The 14,089-nt window shown below is 40.3% G+C and overlaps 1 protein-coding gene across 5 annotated transcripts in view; it reads right to left on the bottom strand.

Annotated features, from left to right (window-relative positions):
- Positions 1 to 14,089, bottom strand: part of dachd (dachshund d) — a 92,572-nt gene that overhangs the window by 39,050 nt on the left and 39,433 nt on the right. For all 5 annotated transcript variants that reach the window (XM_040148593.1, XM_040148592.1, XM_040148594.1 and 2 more), the window contains exon 2: positions 6,322 to 6,437. In XM_040148593.1, coding sequence (XP_040004527.1) covers positions 6,322 to 6,437 — 116 coding nt within the window. The remainder of the gene's footprint in view (positions 1 to 6,321; positions 6,438 to 14,089) is intronic.

Below are 14,089 nucleotides of genomic sequence, written 5' to 3'. Positions count from 1 at the left end.
TAATACTTGTAAAAGGCTTTGCGTTTATTCAGTACTTAGAGGGCCATGTGTGAAAATTATGTAAAGAATATGATTTATAATCAAGGCTAGGTCAAAACCTAGTAAATGGCTGGACCACCCTTTATCTGTTTGCTTCTATACTACTGTCTGTGCTCACATATACAGCATTCTAATACAGCCGAATTCCCAATAAAGCTGTTCTCATTTACATGTTTTTCTGTTTCTGTTGTCAGACCTGCTGCTCTGCACCGCTAAAATCCTGTTTTATAACCTTGACGTTGTCTGACAAAATCACAGTACACATAAGTTAACGGCTCTGCCGTGATTTTGGCTACATTTACCTGTAACAGACAGTTAAAAGCTCATTCACGTCTGTGTCAGCTGCCGTGCGTTCAATTGAATGAGACGTATAGAGAGAGGTGTGCCCATGGATGGAAAGCCCGACCTCGCCCTCATGGGGCAATGCTGACGAATCTCTTCTTCGGAAAGTAGCTAAGGTTTGTCCAAAAAGTCGCTGGATTTGTTGCTAGGTACTTTTGTGAAGAAAAGTCGCTAAGGGGGTGTGAAACGTCAGTAAAGGTAGCGACAACGGCGCTAAGCTGGCAACACTGCCTGTGAACAACCCCATGAAGACGCGATGGAAAATGTTTTCACCAATTCATTTTGAAAAGCAACAGCCTATGGGGAAACTCAGCACTCAGTGACGCGGCATTGAGCTGACATATGGTGTAATTTGATCATGCACTCACTCAGTCAGTCAGTCAGTCAGTTATTTGCATTTATAGGGCTAAACCCGCTGTTGCAGTCCAGCCAGATTCCTCAACTTTTATAAAGTGGCAGCGAGACTGGGTATATGGGCACCAAAAAAAATCCTGAAAAAAAAAAGGTAGATTATAACATATTGTATTGTGTTTATGTTTGTTTGCAAGACATTTTTTTTTTTCATTTTCTGACTTTCTTTCAATTTCTGAAAAGATGCCAAGTATTTTTGAGAATTTAAATGTATTCTTCTCAGGCTCAGCGCTGCTTTTTTCTTGAGCAGACTAAATGACTATTGACATCACATTTTAAATAGTCATTCACATTTCCGCTGCCATGTCTGAATATATACTGCAATAGCTATATTTTACATGGTTGTCCACCTCGATCAAAATGGACTTCATATGATTGATATAGTAAGTCTGAGATTATAGACATACATATGCTGAGCACACTGCAGAGATCATAAAGCATTGGTTTGTCATTGTGGTAGTTCCAGGGTTCTGGTGTATTGAACGTGACTGAAATCTTTATTCATGAGGCTGGTCTCAAACAGCAGGGACAGATAGTGCTAAAGCTCCTCTAGGCCTGGTGTGTCTCAGGAGAGTCCCAAGACGCTTCTTGCCAACCCTAGCAACAAAATCAAAGATGCATGGCGAGAAAAAGATACGTACCTATTAGTGGAATCACTCCACAATACGGTATATCACCTGCCCTTTTACAGAGGCTGCTTGTACTTGATATGCAGGTTTGCCTTACGTTTGATGCAGAACGAGGCAACGTCTGCGTTTATCATCACTAAGCTGTCACGTCTTCGTGATGGGACTCAAGAGCAGCTATTAGCCATGCAGTTGAGGGAAGACACAAGTACAAGGAGAGGTAGAAATCAAACATGTGGCTTTAATAGATACATACGAGCATTCGCACACACGGATACAAGCACACACTGACAAACACGCACACAGGAACATACCGGCCTGGGCACCCTCTCCTCTCATCCCCAGCTGATAGGCAGATGGCGAGAGTCACTCTGAGCCACTGACATGGAGGTGCATATAATTTAAAGCCTTGTTTGCATCTTAAAATACATCAGTACCATATTGACGTACAGTATACATCATGTCAACGAGGGCCCTCTCGTTTGCAATGGGCCCTGGCTGCTGTTCCATATGCATAGGCAAAACAGGAAGAAAAAAAGAAGAAAAAAAAAGCCATTGCCTCATAAGAAGGTGATACTTTTCCACATAATGAATGTGGCCTCTGCCCAGTCTGAAGGTCAGCCTTCATTTGTGTATAATGGGCAAGAGTCAACTGTTTTCCAAATGAGACGTATGCAGAACAGACTGCCGAGTAAATATTGAAATCACCTCTGGGCTGTTTGTGTGATAAATTCCCCCCACAAATCAGGTGCCGCTCAAAGGATTGCCGCAGTGGTGCTCTCTGATGCACTCTAACTTTGGCTGTGAGAACACTGTGGTTTATTGCACTGCAGCTAGTGTGTCCTCAACAGTTCTTTTTTCTTTTATAAACTGGACTGAACTGTAAAAATAAAATCAAAGAAACAAGCAAATGAATCCATGAGGAACAAAGCGACAGATTTTAATCAAATGTGTATTAAGTAAATAAAAGATAAGAAATTGTATTATTTTTAAACAGATGAAATAATCACTTTTCCATTTTTCATTTATCATTCTGTAACAACTTGTGTTTGACTGAGTGACACACTCCATAAATCAAAATCTTTTTTCCGATAATTGTTTCATTTCACCAGATCAATTGTCATATCTACATAACACACACCTCAATACAGTGGATGTAATGAGGAAGCCTGGGAGATGTTGGTGCCCGGCAACAAGTCTATTAAGGCACTAGAAGTCTAAACGTCAACAGGACCAATCCCACTCAGTGCTAATCTGCATTCATTACTATGCAAACAAAACAATCCAGCCTCATATATTCTTTCAAAGTCACCTTTAGATTCAGACACTTTTCTCATATAGACACACAAGCAAGTCAGAATCCTCCTGAGCACAAAACAAACAGCGTAACACAGCCGCATGTAGAGAGCCACACCAGTCAGAGAACAGAAAAGGGGACATTTCAACAAATAGAGAATAGCATGGCACTGTCACATGGGGAGCACAAAACAGCAAATAACAGAGACAAGGTCTGATGGTAGCCCTTGGAGCAGCTGTCATATTAAATAATAATGAAGGATCTATTAATATGCAAAGGAAGCAGCAGCCGACTGGCTTAACGCTGTCATGCCTCTGCATATTGTCAGGATCTTCATCATTAATTAACATGCTAGCTGCCCCATACCTGCGCCAATGTCAGAACATTCTTACAACAAACACCCCAATGCTTGTGCCCTCCGCAACTAACTCATATAATTAAATTAAAATCAGATTAACTTCACATCAGTACGCAAAAGACTGACTTTTATGACTTTCTCTAGCAGTGATTAAAAAAAAAAAAAAAAAAAAACAGAGCTTATCTGTTGTGTTTCCATTCTGTCTCCTGTTTGGGACTGCACCATGGGCAACAATGAAAACACACTTTATTTATCAGGGAAGCAGGATAAGTAGAGAAGAGACCCTCCATGTCAATGAGCATGGCCGCCTAATTTTATGCATGGGCTGATGGCAGCGCAGCAATGACAAACTGGGGTTGGGAACAACGCGACTCTTAGGTACACTGCGCCACTTGAACTGTGCTATTCGCATCATGACAAATTTAGTATCAATTACAGAGTGTACTAACCTTAGGACAGGCAGTGGACTGACAGAGGAGGGGTAAAGGCACAAAGAACTGACACTGAATTACCTGGTGCATACTGGATCTATTTTAAAGCAGCTCGAAATGGCACCAGATTAGGTGATCCACTCTAGAAGCTGATGTGCTAATTGTAGATCAAATGAACACGAATATTATGTCTCCACTTACTACACTTGTGGGAAGAACCAGCTCTCTGAGGCACTGGTATCCACACACATACCTCTACAGTGAGGCAGAGCCATCTAGCATTAGAAAATATTGTTTTTTTATCAGTAAAGTACAGGATGCACCCTGGTAAGATGTAGGTGACATTCATTTCTTTAATGGTAAATGCAATGCTCTTGCGTTATTCAAAAGGTTGAAGCCATATCCAGGACATAAATGAATTATATTGAAGCTGCTGCTTAAGTAGTGGCCAGAGTGTGAGTGGAGGCCCTCTCCACTTTAAAGGAGATGTCATCTCAGTGTGGTGTCAGTCCACAGCAAATAATCCGATTTGAGGGCCAATCTGCCTGTAATGCATCAGCAACTGGAAAGGCTCCAGCGAAGACCCCCCCCCCGGGCAGGAACACAAGCATGCACACATTCAGATACTCACACATACGCACGTGTGCTTTAACACACATATGAGGGTATTTCTTTAAATGGAAACCTAAGCATATTAAGATGTCCTTTTCTAAATGGAACCGGTGTCAAGGGCAAAGATACATATGTTAACAATGTGTTTCACATAGGCTTCTCTGGTCCTGTTAAAGAGTGTGAGGAGGACGTTTTTCCACTGTGTTGAATATGGTCATTGATTTCAATCTAATATGATTTGAATCTATGTCTAATGTCCATGACTAATATCTAAAGAAAACATTTGCCGATCACGGTTTGCATGACAAAATCACAGCAAACAAAATTCCTAAAAGGAGGTAAAGTGAAAAATGACACATTGGTTCTGTCAGCTCATTCTCCCCTACAGGACCTTTAAGATTAGATAAATGTTTTGTTTTGTTTTGTTTTGTTTTACTTTTTGCTAAATCTTAGCTAGAGTCACCCACTCCTGTGTGATAAGGAGCTGGGGGAAAAAGCACCAGAATCATAGATTAGCACATGTAACACCAGGAGAGAATTGACATTCAACGGTGAACAAAACATTTCATGGAATGTTTCACTCTTTCTCTGCAGCCCAAATTAAGCTGCGCAGCGGTGTTTTTGTGTCTTGGAGTACTGGTGAAGCCTCAGAAAAAGCCGTCGGCCCGTATTCCGCCTGTGTGTGCAGGCAGTAACTCATCTGAAATATGAACTAATATGACATGACATGATAGTGTAACTATTTAAGACAGTTTCTCAATGTTGGTTTTTTATCATCAATCAGTGCACTTGGACATGACAGGGAGATCAATTAGTCGCCTACTTAGATGCTAACTTCTGTGTGGTCAATTATACTTAATTATTAATCTGTCAAAATCTGTAACTTCCTTGACGTTTAATGCTTAATACTATCATCAAAACAATAAATGGTTTAATTATAACACAGAAATTGATGGAAAAGTTCTGTCTCGGCACAATTAGGACGCTTAAGGCAGTTATGAGAAGACCAAAAACCTCAATTACTTTATCTCTGCCCCCTGAATACCCTGACTAAATGTCAAGATCATAGAGTCCCTCTGGGCTTAAAGGGGATGATATCAAAAGGCTTTTCTCTTGCTTTATGTTCCACTAAATAACACGGGTCTTTTTCAACTTTGTCCTCCTCTGTGTTCACTTCGGCCTTTAAGTTCGCTCTCTATACTACTGAGCAGATAGCCAGTGACCTCACCCTATTCCCAGAGTTCAAAGCACTAGCCTGTGAGCCTCCATTGTACTGAATTGCAAGGAAGGCCCAATCTGTGTTTAATATTGTATTTCAAACACCCCACAGACGCCGCTGTGCTGAAGAATAAAAGAAAAGAAAAAAAAACACTTCCATATTGTTTTTACAGAGATGGAAAAAATGTGTGAAATAAGATAATTACTAGTCTGCTAAAACTGTTATGCACCAAAGATCACCATGGAAAACCAGCTGTAGTGTTTTATCTCTTTGTAAAATACTATAGTTATTAGTTGGTTAAATACAATGTGTACTGTACGCCGAGTGAGCATTCAAAGAGCTCCTTTCGACAGTACAATATCATTAAATACATATCAAAAAGGAGAGCAAAATATGCAAATCAGAGCACTTACAGCCACCGACATCAAAGCAGTCACAATGAAGCCAGCCACAAATAGAACAAAAGCATTAGTTGCAATAAGACTTGGCCCAGGGGTAAGTTAGGGCACAAATGGTTGTTGTTGATTCTTGTGGCGATAAGCTTGCTTTAGCATCACTACTGCCTATGTACATATACCAGTGGAGTGGATTTAATCGCACTAATTAGAATGCACTCAAGGCAAAATGCAACTTCTACTGGAATAATCTGAGAGAAAAGATCTCCACTCCAATTTATTCTCCCCTTTTTGGTTTGCGGGGGTTGAGCAGAGGATCTGTTTTTGGTAAACGAGTGAGTGGCTGGTGTCTGGTGGTTGGGTGCATGTGTCACATTGGACTGGTTGCCATTTCGAGGACAAGCTGCGGGGAGGCCACTCATAGGGAGGCTTCGTGTATGTGTGTCTGAGTGTGTGTGTGTGTGTGTGTGTGTGTGTGTGTGTGTGTGTGTGTGTGACTGAAAGAAAGAGGGAGATAAAGGAGAGCCAGACAGAGTGAATCTGAGCCTTAGCGACAGCAACAGAGCGCTAAAGCCTAAGACCAAACCATACCTGTGGGTGGGATCATGCCAGGGGACATGAGGCCAGGGACCGAGTGGGGCATGATGTGGGGGTTCTCTGGTGATGTCACACTCTGGGTCCTCTTCGGAGGCCGGCCGGGTCTGGAGCTAAAACACCAGGCAGAGAAGGAGGAGAACGTGGATGAGAGACGTGGAGGAGATTGGCAGAGGGAGGAGGGGTTGTGTGGGTGGTGCTGGTGGCGGGGGGTGTTAACGTTTGGAGCACTCCAGAATGCAATTCCATTCCAAAGAGCTAACATGTACTGTAAATAAATTTCTTTTCAAGGACAGTTGCTTTCTGCAGCTCAACATAATAGACTTCCATAACTAATTAGATTACACGGTGAATTCATTTCCTTTATTGAAGATCAACCACTTTTTGATGCATAATTCATAACCCGTACCTCGTTACCTGTTCCTCCGTATTAATATCCCCACACTATTTGAATTGCCTCGTTTGCATATGCTAAAATCCAGTGCGCGGCCCTCGGCCTGGAAATTACATGTTAACTTGTTATAATTATTGCAGTCAGGCCACTATTGATTTATGAGACTTTTAAAAACCAAATATGTGTAGTTCTGGTAATGAATGATATTTTAAGGTTCTTCAGGAAATTAAAAGGCAATGGCTGCCTTAGGAAATGTTCTGCTTGCTTGATTTAATGCGTGCCTTAGCTGGAAGGTGGTGTGACAGAGTGATTCAGACCTGTTGGACGGTTCTGATGGGGGAGTTTTATTACACCAAACGAGGGGCACAGATCCAGCCATGATAAATGACTGTGCCACCTTACTGTGGAGGAGAAAAGGCCTCCAAAGCAGATACACCCCTGACTTTCTACACATCTTGCTCATTCACTTATTAATACAGCTTCGAGTTGCAATCAATACCTACTTTGCTGGCTTATGGTTACAAAGAAAAGCCTACAGGGTGAAAAAAAAAAATGCAATGAGCATATAATGAGGGAGCCAAGATCCTATGGAGGTATATTCTTTATGAACAAGGAGCTGGATGTCTCAGCTGAAGATGAATTATGGTGACATGACACAGGTGACATATTGGCTTCATACATTATTTCACATACAATAGTCCATTTCAGGCTTAACTATGATACTAAATTCTCTCCAATATGAACTAAGTTTAATCCATCTTTAAAACACCAGAGGATTTCCGTAGCTTGCTGTAACTATGGGAGGAAACCTTAACAAACATGGGTACTTTTTACATAAAAAAAAAGGGCAGGGCTGGAAATCAAACCCTCAGAGATATTTGTTGTGAGCCACTGTTCTCCCTCTGAGAGGACTGCACTCAAGTCCCTTATTATTTTGTTTATAAAGCTTGAAGGGGTCTGCTAACATTCTTATACAATAATGTCACTGTCAAGTTTGTTGTAAGGTGTGTTTTTTTTAAACCCCAGGTAAATTCTCCCCATAAATATATCTATAATCAGTTATGATTATGCTTGTGCCATGATACTTCATTGTAGTCTCTTGAATCATGAAGGGGAATTTTATCTCTTTATTTTCACCGACGACACTCTGTTGTATGTTCTGACTGTATGTCAGTTTAATGTGGGAAAGGATTTTTATCGTGATCACTGACTTATGGGGTTTTTTTTAAATAACGTTTACAAGCTGTTTATATCCAACAAAGGTTTGCAATTAAACTTAAAAAATGTAAACTAATAAATGATGACTCATTCTGGACTTTATCAACCGGCAAAGTATATGAGGCTGTTTGTGCTACAGTAAATTTCACTACATTTCCCAAAGGCAGTATCTACGGGGTGATGCAGTGTTTTAGTTCAGATACCACACAGCCATAGAAGTTGAATTTATTCAGCCGTGTCTTGTGAGGTTTATTTACCTCAGCCCTGCTAATAGAGTGCACTCGCTCTATCTGTCTAAATGTGCTGACTCTCGTATACCAGCTCTGGAGGTTTTAGGACTAAAAGCAGACCTTCGCTCGACTGTGTGCCTTTGGAGGGAAAACACACAAGTGATAGAAAGAAGTAGCGAGAGGGAGAGCAAATGACAGAAGGCAAGGGGAGGGCAGTGAGAGTGAGAGAAAGGGAGGAAGAGAGAGAGAGGGGCAGAAATGTAATTCCTATTTCTATAGAAGCACCTCTTTGATCTTATGAGAGGGAGAGATCGCAGACAGTTTTGCTGTCATCACTTTCACTTGTACTCTGGATGAATTATTTATGAAAGACCTCAATAGAGGGTATGTGATGGGAAAAGGGCTTTTTACCAACAATACTAAAAGCAAAAAGGCCCTCAAATGGACAAAAAAATGTCACATCAACCTTAGATCATGTCAAAGGATGTGAACCCAGGTACAAAGACCCAGTTAAGTAAAGGTAAAGTTTAGATAGGCTGCAAGAGAGTCTGTCCGTGTGTTTAAAGGGATTGCATTTCAGCTACTCTCTGAACACAAATAACACTGGCTAGCCATGAAAGCAATACACCAGCTGAAAAAGAGCTTTGAACTTAAGAACCTCCGAGCAACAGGAATGCCTTTCAGAAATTAGTGTTATTTTTTCCTTTCCTTATGACTGAGTAGGTGTCTAAATTTACAGAAAAGGCGTACACTTTGCTATGGAGGGGGTGCACTGGGTTTTTTTCTTCAGTTTTTTCAAAGCCTTGTGATTCATGTAGTTTGGCATAATGTTCGTAAACAATATGTAATTTAGTTCCTTGAAACGCCACAGCTGAGGCACAATGCTAACATCCAAACAGATCCGCGATGGTCAGAGCCATCCAGGCTAATAAGCTGGGTCCAGAGAGGAACTCAACCTGGCCTCAAACAAAAGAGCCAGGCTATTTATCAAGCAGCAGATGCTGATTCCCTAAATAGCCTGGCACAGAAACTGCTCCAAACTAGGCCATTATTGCAGAAAAAAAGATAGCACAACTGGATTTATGATCGGAATTCTGGTACTTTTCATTTCTTATCTGCTGTTTTGGTTTTTTTTTCTCCCTGAATCTTCTCACCTTATTTTCATTTGCGCTTCTCAGCTTAGAAATGTTTCAGAAAATAAGAAGCTCTGGGTTTTAAATCAGACTTATTTGGATCATTTCTGCATTGGAGGTCAATCATGAAAGAATCTTATTCCCTGCTTTATTTATATTTATACTAAAGATATTCAGGACCCTGATATCTCTGGCTTCAATTAAGGAAACAAAATAGGCCCCACCAGCTTTGGGCTGGGGCCACAAATATGTAACACATCTATTCTCTCTTTCTTGTTTTGCTGCCATGGTGAAAAGAAAATAGTGGTGAACTTTCCCTGAACCAGACTTCCTTTAATGGCCCGGCCGTGTGTTGACCCAGCAGAGTCGGCTGGAACCCGATACTATCCAACACACTACGCTGCACAGGCAATCAGATTACACGGGGCCCAACAATACACTCCACACGAGTCCAATTTCAGCGCTACAATGCAATAAAAGCACAATAATTAAATTCACGTTCTCACCCCGTTTACAGGAAGCCAACACGAGGTGATAGGTATAATAAGAGGTATAATATCGCAGGAGATATTAGGACGGTTTTCGATCTCACTGCAAAATTCTGACATCTCACTATCAGACTCTTTTCTGTCAACGGAAGCAGTGACTGAGATCTTATTACCCAGAACAACGTTAATGCAGTGATTATGATCTGTTATAAATCAATTGAAACCACAAATGTAATGTTTAGCCCAAGTGAGCACACTCCCTTAGTGGATTTAGTTACACACAAAAATCATCTGCTCCTCCCATCTTTGGATATCTTTAGGAATTCAACCTGATTATGTCAATAGTGACTCCGGTTTGCAGAGAAAGAGCATAATATTATTTCCTGCGGGTTATGATTGAGCCATTAACCTTTTATCTCAGGCTTTTGTTTGACGTTTCTAAAAGGTAAGGATGAAGATATTTATTCCATTTCCGCCTAGTCGGCCAAAACAAGCGAGTGAATCATTCCGTCTGGGGCTTGTGTAAACAAAAGGCCTCTCCAGGTCTCTGCCAATCAGGCCTTATAAAATATTAACCCAATGTCATTGCCCTTTTAAAATCTCTCACCTAGAATTCCCTAATTGTTCCTTTTCTTTATCTCTCCAGTGCAGAGAGTAAATAAATTAACAAAATAGCTTTTATCGCCCTGAGTAACCTTTTAACTGAAGGATTATCTGGGGTTTATTTTTCATTTCTCTCACAGCGATAGCAGAGCATGCCCCATTGATTGGTTTGCTGGGGTGGTGACCAGCCATGAAAACAAGGTCTTATTGATAAAACAAAGCAGCTCCTTACCTTTTAAGTGCCAGGTCAGGCAGAAATTCGGAGGCCTCAGACCATCAGGGGCTTGAACATGCTGAGTTTATAGTTTTTTTCATTTGGTTTAATCAAAAACTGTTTAACAATATGCGCACAAATCCCCTGAGAGGTTAACTATGTCTGTTGAAAGACAGGGATAACATGGCTGTAGTGTATTACTACCAATTTAAAATCCCAACAGATAAGATAACAGCATTGGTTGAGAGGGAAAAAATTAAATATCTACATATCTAAAAATTCTAGAAATTAGTTATTTTAGAAACAAGCTCTTCAGTTTGTTTTCTTTGCCTCGAAGAAAAAGCTGCCTCACAGCAATAAAGGGAAGACTGACATTGCAAGTATTAGTATAAAAATTAGATTTAAACTACAGCGTAGGGTGAAAATGAACAAATACTGATATGCCACCATAGATTTGTGGTGATAACATACATGCATATTTAATTATTAGCTGAATTGAATGTGATCAGAGTTCTCTGGCTCCCTACTTGGCTGCCTGCCTTAAATTCTGCTATGGTGGAGACAATAATGTTAGCAAACACAGAAGCGCAGATAACATCACTGTCCATGCAAACTAGCAGATGAGGAACCAAGAAGTATTTTATTAATTATTTATGTTTCCTGTTGAAGAGGATGGCTTTTTTTGAAACATGTCACAATATTAAACAGTAAGAAAACTATTAATTGTTTAAGTTATGTTAAGGAAAAATGTTCCAGCTTCTTAAACGTGAGGATTTACTGCTTTTCTCTATTTTAAGTCATTGACACTAAATATATTTGGGTTTTTGTCTGCTTGGACAAAATAAGACATCTGAAGATGTCACCTTGGGCATAAAGAAAATCACGGGTAATACCAAACAATTAATAAATTATTTTAAAAATAATTATCAGATTAATTCATGAAAATAATCCAGAAGTGTAGCCCTACATAATGGCCATGTTAAATAATATAATAATCTGGTTAAAAAAAAAAAAAAAACACTTTAAATGACAGGAATATATATTACCTTCAACAAAAAGTGGGAAAAAAATGATTTATATTTACTGCTGACCTTGACAGTCTATTGGTTGTGATGATCATGATCTCATAGTCACATTGTGATACATGGGAATGTATTCACTCATCCATCTTTTTCATGCATCCATCTATCCTCACCCTCATCTTGTATCTGTGTTTGCATTGAACCTATTCTTGGATTATCTCAATCAGCTTCCCCTTGCACCTGTCAAGCACTGCCTCGCACAGGTAGCCACATCGCACTTATCTGATCTAGATAGCTGGATTACAGTGAGTTTGTGAGTGCGAGGAGAAAAAAAAAAAAAAAAACACACACTTTTATTTATTAGGGGTAGGAACAGCTGCATCCGCCTGCAAACTGTGAACCTTTGTTACGGAACAATATATCACAGATCAAATGGTGTGAAATCAAAGGCGAGAGAGAGTTAGCATCAATCCCACTAAAACCCCTTTTAAAGTGCTGTCTGTGCTCTGATCCCCGTGTGGACTAATGTGCAGGGTTGAGATCAGTAGTACTTGGGAGAGCGGTTGCCTTCCTGTTGTCTTTGTCTGGGCTCAGGCCTGATTAGAACAACGCTGGGTGAGACTATCACAGCGTCAGATGGTACGGAGGAACTCAGAGCCAGTCACACTCCTTCCACTGCCCTCAAGCCTGTGTTATGAAACCACAGCCAGGCTTTGGGAGAAAACCACTGTTACAGTAGCTCCAAAGAGCTTACTCTTGTAATCACATTCTATTAGAGCTGTTTGAAGCTTCTCAGCTGTGAAATAGAATCTAAAAAAGATCTAAAACACGATAAATTGCTGATTATTCCCATGCATCATTAATGTTAAAAGCTGATTTCATAATTGTATGTCCCATAACTACAGAGTCTAAGATTGTTTAGTATCACATCAACAGACTGATAATGAGTAAGCAGACTTCCTACATCACGGGAACTGATGAGGAAAGCCTAATTGGTTGACTTTTCCATGCCTAATGGATGATTCTCTTAATTAAAAAGATACTGTACCAAATGTTAGAAATCAGATAGCGCTTTAAGTAAATGCAGTTAATCAAATGTATGAGAATGAGCAGTTCCAGGAAAGCCTAAATGAGATTGGTAGATATGATTTTGCTCCAATATTTATTAATTGCAAGTGCCTTTGGTTAGCAAAACAGAACAGGTCTTATCTTAAAACTGCGAGGAAATTTCATCTAACCACTCTCACTGATCTCTCTTTTTCATGAACTGCGATGCATATGAAACAAGTCTTCAAAACAAGGCTTTAAAAACTTACCCAGTCAGGGTGCCTTTGAGGATATTTAATTAAAATCTAATCCTGCATTCATTAAGGCTCACATAAATTAAGCTGTCATTCATAAGATTTATGGATTCTCATTTGCATATTGCATACAATTCATCAATTACTCAAGTATGAAAGGAGCGCATTTCCCTTGGAGCTGCCTGCTAGCCTGCCAACATTTGAAATGAGAGAAAGAGCACGACTGTCAGGCATTCACTGCAAACTTTTCCCCACAATGTCTGTGCACTGATTAATCTCATTTTCTAGGCATCCCTTACAAGATTGTACACAGTCCAGCTGCACTTTTCAATTATTTCTCCTGTCCTCTCAGCTAACTTTGAAAGCAGGACGGGCTAAATGTGGACTGGGGGCTACTTTAGTCTTTATGTATATAACATGTCTTTTTGCGAGGGTAATCATAAATTAGAGAGAGGGGTTTTAGTGATCCTAATGGAAAGGAAATGTAGTAATTTTATTGCAAATCCCATCAGGCAAATATTCTGCATGCTATAATAGCATATTTCCTGTCACATTTAGAGAGGAATACATCCAGCAGGCATTCTGACAGAGGGGAAAAGAGCGAGAAAAAGACAGAGGGGGAGGGTGGATGGATGAGAAAGAGAGTGGCAGAGAGAAAACAAAAGAGAGGGGGAGAATCTTAGTGCTAAACACATAAAAACTCCCTTTTTGGACGTGAGGCTATGGGAAACACAGTATGGAGTAAGTGCTTAAACCAAGCAGAGCGTGAACGCATCTAAGATAAAAGGTCAGGCAAAAACAAACAGACCACTGGTGAGGACGAATGGAATTAATTGACTCATTAATATGCATGGCTAATAAAGCTCAAAATCCGAAAACAAAAATCATTGTCAACCATTCCCTTTTAATGGCTCTTATTTTCAGCTTGAGAAGAGCTAGTCTACAGGGTGTATCAATCTTAGGAGGGGTGGAGTTCCTCCACCAAACAGACTTAGGGTAACCTCGGTTTTGTATGCTCATGTCCTCCCCAGTAGACAAAGGCAGAGTTGTTCTGGTGGAGGGATTAATTGAGAATTAATCCCAGTTTCTGGCAGTGGAACAGACCGGCAGTTAGAAGTGAAAGTCATCCTGAAGGGTAGTTAATTGGTTCCCCATAGCAAAA

The sequence above is a fragment of the Xiphias gladius genome, chromosome 16, assembly GCF_016859285.1.
Source record: "Xiphias gladius isolate SHS-SW01 ecotype Sanya breed wild chromosome 16, ASM1685928v1, whole genome shotgun sequence".
Classification (NCBI taxonomy): domain Eukaryota; kingdom Metazoa; phylum Chordata; class Actinopteri; order Istiophoriformes; family Xiphiidae; genus Xiphias; species Xiphias gladius.
Note: the sequence above shows the minus strand (reverse complement) of the source record. Positions and strands in the feature narration are given on the sequence as shown.